This window comes from Camelina sativa, chromosome 16, assembly GCF_000633955.1.
Source record: "Camelina sativa cultivar DH55 chromosome 16, Cs, whole genome shotgun sequence".
NCBI classification, from domain to species: Eukaryota; Viridiplantae; Streptophyta; class Magnoliopsida; order Brassicales; family Brassicaceae; genus Camelina; species Camelina sativa.
Window position 1 is genome coordinate 21,496,050 of NC_025700.1, and position 6,000 is coordinate 21,502,049.

General features: G+C 39.3%; 2 protein-coding genes across 3 annotated transcripts; both read left to right on the forward strand.

Moving 5' to 3' along the window:
* LOC104751669 (3-phosphoinositide-dependent protein kinase B-like) lies at nt 808-4,453 on the forward strand. Of its 2 annotated transcripts, none has more exons than XM_019237558.1 (6): nt 808-1,193; nt 1,548-1,922; nt 2,081-2,973; nt 3,089-3,289; nt 3,470-3,631; nt 3,739-4,453. In XM_019237558.1, exons 1-6 carry the CDS (start codon nt 1,034-1,036, stop codon nt 4,288-4,290), a joined length of 2,343 nt encoding a protein of 780 aa, XP_019093103.1. In that variant the 5' UTR covers nt 808-1,033; the 3' UTR covers nt 4,291-4,453. The 2 variants fall into 2 exon arrangements, with proteins under 2 accessions (XP_019093103.1, XP_010471969.1); XM_010473667.1 differs by having other exon boundaries at nt 808-1,190.
* Nucleotides 4,746-6,000, forward strand: LOC104751670 (oxysterol-binding protein-related protein 1C-like). The gene is made up of 2 exons (XM_010473668.2): nt 4,746-5,199; nt 5,587-6,000. The coding sequence occupies exons 1-2, from the start codon at nt 4,795-4,797 to the stop codon at nt 5,935-5,937; spliced, it is 756 nt and encodes a 251-aa protein (XP_010471970.1). The 5' UTR covers nt 4,746-4,794; the 3' UTR covers nt 5,938-6,000.

The following is a 6,000-nucleotide window of genomic DNA, read 5'->3' on the forward strand; positions in this document are numbered from 1 at the left end:
ACTTCACACAGCAAGTTCGTTCTAATGTTTTGGAAACCTCGAACTGGTCGTTTTCTGAGACTAGTGTCACTCAAACAAGCATTAAATACTTAAGTGTTAGTGGGTTACTGATACGAGAGGTGTTTATCTCAACTGTTTATTACATGTAACAATATCAATATACTACTTTTATGATCTCAATTTTATATTTTCTCAACTTATTCAGAGAAAACCCCCCAAAAAAGTTTGAAACATAATTACGTGGATACTAGAACCATTCTTCCCTAATCATAATTACGTGAGAGTGGTTTTATTTTTTATTATTACTTTGGTGGAACAGAAGAATTGATTCAAAGTTTCTACGAGAAGGAAGAGATGTGTTGGGAATGAGAGAGTCTAGTAAAGAGAGTTTAGTAAGAGATGTTTTGCAAACTTCACAAACGGCTATATTCGTATTTCTTTAATATTTCCCTTTTAAAGAAAAAAAAAAAAAAATCTTACCGTTGTATTTCAACAACGTTTGGCTGTCTTCTCAATGATTTTTGACAGTTTCGCCGTTAGATTAGCAATACCGATTGATTTACTAAACCACCCACTTTATCTCTCGGTTAATAAATAATTCGTAAACGCGAAAAGATTAAAAGGCTTATAATGGGCTTTAGTAGCCCAAATTAATAATAAGCTCTTTAACAAACGAAGGCCCAATGGACCTTAAATCTAATCATTTCGGATTGAATTTTCAATTTTGAGAGACAAAGGAGTAGCGGCAATAAGGAGTGAGTTCGAAACTCAAAACATTTATTTATTTATTTTTATTTATTTTTTTTTTTCTAATTTTTGTTTCCTCCCTAAAGAAATTTTGAAACCATTTCTTCTGTGTCTGTCTACTACTACTACCACTCTTGGAGATTTCGACGGCGATGGCGTTAGACTTGGTTTCAACCAGAAATTGAGGATTTTGATTCCTGCCTGCTGCTGCTGCGTCTCTGTGTTGTCTTCTCGTTACGGAAAAATCAACGGTGAAGCAAATTGGAGATGCAGTTGAGATCTAGCCATGGACAGGGAGGCTAACCTTCCGGTCCGACCGGATAAACTTCCCAAGGGTCTGGTTCGTCCCATCTTAACCCAGGAAACGTTTTCTTCTTCTTCCTCCTCCTCCTCGGAATTATTCCGGAATGTGCAAGCCGCTCTCAAACGACATCGCCCACACAGTAGTACCTCTCTCTCTCTCTCTCTCTCTCTATCTATCTTTCTGGGTCGTTTACGAAAAAATCTCTATTTCTGGAACTAGTTTTTATCTCACTAATTTAGGGTTTTCTTTGGGTTTTGGGAATTTCGCTCAATCTCACTAATTTAGGGCTTTTTTTTTTGGTAAAGTTAAAGTTTACGTCTACGCTTCTTAGAATGGCTTTTAATTGCGCTAGGTTAATGGGTTTGTGGAATTCGTGATGTGGGTGATATGAGTTGCTAGTTGAAACTTTTTGATTTTGGAGACGAACACTCACGGTTCTTATTTTAGCTGTTTTTTTTTTTTTTTTTAGTCCTTTAGTTGAGTTTTATTTTTTCAGGTACAATGGAGAGGACTACTCTAGGGGCTCGACGAAATGTTGCTCCACAACAACAAGCTTCTAAAAATTCACGTTTGGTTACGCTGAGTCAGAGTCTTGCTGCCAATACTTTGACACAGGATACAAGGAACTTAGCCTCTTCTTCTGTTGCTGGAGAATCTTTAGAGAATGCTTCCATTACATTTCCTTCAGTCTCAGGAAGTACTAGTAATATGTTTGGTCAGAATTTTACCCCGTCTGTCAAACAGATGGATTTTGGAAAATCTGCTGTTGATAATGCTAGTTTAGGAAGCAATCTCGATGTAGGATCTCAGAATGATAATGTCCAGAGGAAGTTCCAATCTCTCATTGGCACCACCACCATCACATCTCAAGGTAATGTCCTCCTTCTTTCGTTTCTCTATCCCGAATTCAAATAACACTCAGCAGTTTGTAACCACTGTCATATACCCTCCCTGGTTCAGTTTACATAAACATAGTTACGGTTGGTTTGTTGATCTAGTAATCTTACTTGGACTCACTTGTCCTGGCAGATATGGAATGGGATGCAACAAATCAGGCTGACGCATCACAACTTGGTGCTCCTACTGGATCAAGACATCAAAATCTCCACACTGTTGATTCTGAGATCAGTTTGAAATCTGAATACAAGGTTTCATCTTCATTAGCAAAGATACAGGGTCAGCTGGGAGAATTTCGCAACTTCTTGAACCAACCTAAAACTCAATGTTCTGCCGTGGGTTCATCATGTGCCACAACTACGCTAATCCATTCGTCTTCAGCTCCTATGTTAAATGCTACTACCCTCGTCTCTCGTTCATATGTTGAGGCTGATTCGAATGCAAAACCCCATGCTGTTCAAAGTCAAGGGAACTTGCCTTCTTGTTATCTTTTTTCCAAGGACAGCAACGTACTACATGCTGATAAGAATTCCCCTGCATCTGAGATCCCAGCCTCAACTAATGATCCAGAAGTCAGAATCAAAGAGACAGAAAAGTCCAAGCAGCAACAGTGCACGACAAAACTTGAAGCTCCAGTGGGATCTTCCAGTCATGGGAGCGATGGACAAGCGAATGCTCGTGTACCCGATGAGTTGCTTACCAGTGTTAGCTCACAGCCACAAAACCAAGATAAGCTTGAAAAGGTTGCAAGTAGCAAAGGGCCATCTGCGCCTCGTAAAAGAAACTATGATCCAGACATGTTTTTTAAAGTCAATGGTAAGCTTTATCAGAGGCTTGGCAAGATAGGAAGTGGAGGAAGCAGTGAGGTCCACAAGGTTATATCTTCAGACTGTACCATATATGCGCTTAAAAAGATCAAGCTCAAGGGTCGTGATTATGCTACAGCATATGGATTTTGCCAGGAAATTGGATATTTAAAGAAGCTGAAAGGGAAAACCAACATAATTCAGCTAATAGACTACGAGGTACTTCCTTTTAATACATATTCTGATCCATGGGGCATTTATATTCTCGTGTAGTTTCGAAGTGCTGTTGGCAATTTTGATCTCAACTATTACACAAATTCTCTTATGCAATTAGGTCACGGATAAGACTTTACTCAAGGAGGTTCAAAATGGCACAATGAGTAACAAAGATGGAAGAGTTAAGGACGATGGATTTATATATATGGTACTAGAATATGGAGAAATCGATCTGGCTCACATGTTGTCCCAAAAATGGAGGGAAATCGAAGGATCTGACCGGACAATTGATGAAAACTGGCTTCGGTTCTACTGGCAGGTTCTTACATTACCCATCAAATTACATCTTGATGATACTGAACTACTTATTCTCTTTTGCATTGGAGCTTTTTCAGTTTGTTCTTTTAGCAAATATTGTAGGAAACTCTATATAATTTCACACCAGAGTCTTTTGCTCAAGAAGGTACTGATTCTCATATGAATTGAAAAACAATTGCAGCAAATACTTCAAGCTGTGAACACCATACATGAGGAACGCATTGTACACTCTGATTTGAAACCCGCAAATTTCCTTCTTGTCAGAGGCTTTCTAAAGCTTATCGATTTTGGTATCGCTAAGGCCATCAATAGTGACACTACGAATATTCAACGAGATTCGCAGGTAATATCCTCCCATGTTTCTGTTTTCGTCCTCATGAATACATAGAGTTGTTTTGTATTTAGTGTACAAGTGCTGATATCAATGGGGCTATGTATCTATTGTAACAGGTGGGAACTTTGAGTTACATGTCACCAGAAGCATTCATGTGCAACGAAACCGATGAGAATGGAAACACTATAAAATGTGGAAGACCATCAGATATTTGGTCACTTGGTTGCATACTATACCAAATGGTATATGGAAGAACGCCTTTTGCAGATTATAAGACCTTCTGGGCAAAGTTCAAAGTCATAACCGATCCGAACCACGAGATTACTTACAATCAACTATCAAACCCGTGGCTTATTGACCTAATGAAGAAATGTCTAGCTTGGGACCGTAACCAAAGATGGAGAATCCCTGAGCTTCTCCAACATCCTTTCCTTGCGCCGCCCATCCCACTCGAGCCTCAAGTCAGAACCATTAAACTGCTCAATCTCATAGCTGAATCTTGCAGTAGTGATGGCGATAAAGCCAACTCCATGATCTCTCAGCTTGAACAACTGCTTCTCTGTCCTGCTCCTCTTCCAAGAAACGATCGGTTAGATACAAGAGATCAAAGTAAGCAGCTTCTCTCTCGGATTTCAGAACTTTGTATTCAACTCCAGGATCGGTTATGAGGTCTTGAAGCAGGAATAACAAAAGTAAGCAGTACTGATATGATTCTACGGCTTTTGGATTTTGTAAATTGGTATGTTAATTGTTAGATTTGGAAAGAAGACGTTTGCTTATAATGTTATGTTTGATTTTCTTGTATTGGAATGTATCATTTGGTTGGGTGCTCGTCTTTTTTTTCATGTTTTAGCCGATGAAACCTTAACTAGTCTCTCTCTTCTGTAACTACGTACACTCTAAAACGGCGTCGGTAACCGCGTTTTGTCGTTCGAGTAATTAATAAAATCCTAGAAAGCAAATTCTCACCATGAGCAAATTTACTTGCATTTTTTTAATCGTTTTAAAAGCACCTCAAAAGCAACCTTGCGCTCCACGCAACCCTCGCACTTTCCAAATTGATTTCCCCTTAACTCTCTCTAACTCCATTACCTTATTATTCTCACCTTCTCCTTTCAACCACCGGTTTACTATATTCCTTTAACCTAAATTTCTCCGATCGTTCCCAAACAATGTCTTCTTCCCCACTCGCCGCAAAATCCAACCTCGCAACTCGATCCGCTTCGTTAAACATCCCTCATCATTCCACACGTACAAACCATGCCCATGATCTCCGGTACAGCCTCTCCGCTGGTCCTCGTACCAACGAAGACCGACCACCTTCGGGGAACGGAGTCGCCGGGATCCTCTACAAATGGATAAACTACGGCAAAGGATGGAAACGGCGGTGGTTCGTTCTCCAGGACGGAGTTTTATCGTATTATAGAATCCACGGTCCTGATAAAATATCTCTCTCCGTTGAGATGGATCGGAGATCTAAACTGATCGGCGGCGAATCTTTACGGTTCATTTGCCGACATAGCAAACGCGGTGATGTTCATAGCCCCGGGAAACCTCTCGGCCAAATCCACCTCAAGGTTTCGATTTATTTTGAATACGCCCCTAAGTTTTGAATGTTTTAATATAGTAGATACACCCCTAAATTTTAAACGGATTCACCTAAAATTTCTGTTTATTTAGGAATTACCCCTGTAGTTTTTAATTTTTCTAAATATACAGTAAAACTACAATTCCAGCTATGATTTGGTAGTTCACATGTATTTTATAAGAGTTTTGAATGTATCTCCACAAAATTAAAAACTATCAACCACACCCCCGGTTGCATATGTGATTTTTTAAATCACTGGTGATTTTGAACTCGGCCTTAAATCACTGGTGATTTTGAACTCGGCCAAATCCATATATATATTTGGAAGTGCTCCACACCTGACACCTGTGATTGATTTATATGGGTGTTTTGACAGGTCTCTTCGATTGGACAAAGCATATCAGACGCAAAGAGATTCACTTTATACACGGGCACGAAGAGTCTGCATTTACGAGCAGCAACGAGTGAGGATCGTAACGCTTGGATCGAAGCTTTAAAAGCTGTTAAAGAAACGTTTCCAAGAATGTCAAACGAAGAGTTAATGGCATCGACCACTAATGTCTCACTCTCTACCGATAAACTAAGACAGAGATTAATGAAAGAAGAGGTTAACGAGACAATCATCAAAGATTGCGAAGACATAATGAAAAACAATTTCGTTGCTTTGCATAATGAGGTCATGTCGCTCAAACAGTACCAATATCATCAACTTCAACAACTCACCTAAGACTTACTAACCCTAAGTTTTTCATGATTTATCTCTAGACATTTGATATATATCAATTGAAAT

Excerpts from the sequence above, each read along its gene's own strand:
- LOC104751669 (XM_019237558.1), top strand. The coding sequence starts at position 1,034 with ATGGACAGGGAGGCTAACCTTCCGGTCCGACCGGATAAACTTCCCAAG. Across the intron at positions 3,290-3,469 it reads GGCTTCGGTTCTACTGGCAG|CAAATACTTCAAGCTGTGAA; the intron begins GTTCTTACATTA and ends AAACAATTGCAG. Across the intron at positions 3,632-3,738 it reads ATATTCAACGAGATTCGCAG|GTGGGAACTTTGAGTTACAT; the intron begins GTAATATCCTCC and ends CTATTGTAACAG.
- LOC104751670 (XM_010473668.2), top strand. The coding sequence starts at position 4,795 with ATGTCTTCTTCCCCACTCGCCGCAAAATCCAACCTCGCAACTCGATCC. Across the intron at positions 5,200-5,586 it reads TCGGCCAAATCCACCTCAAG|GTCTCTTCGATTGGACAAAG; the intron begins GTTTCGATTTAT and ends GTGTTTTGACAG.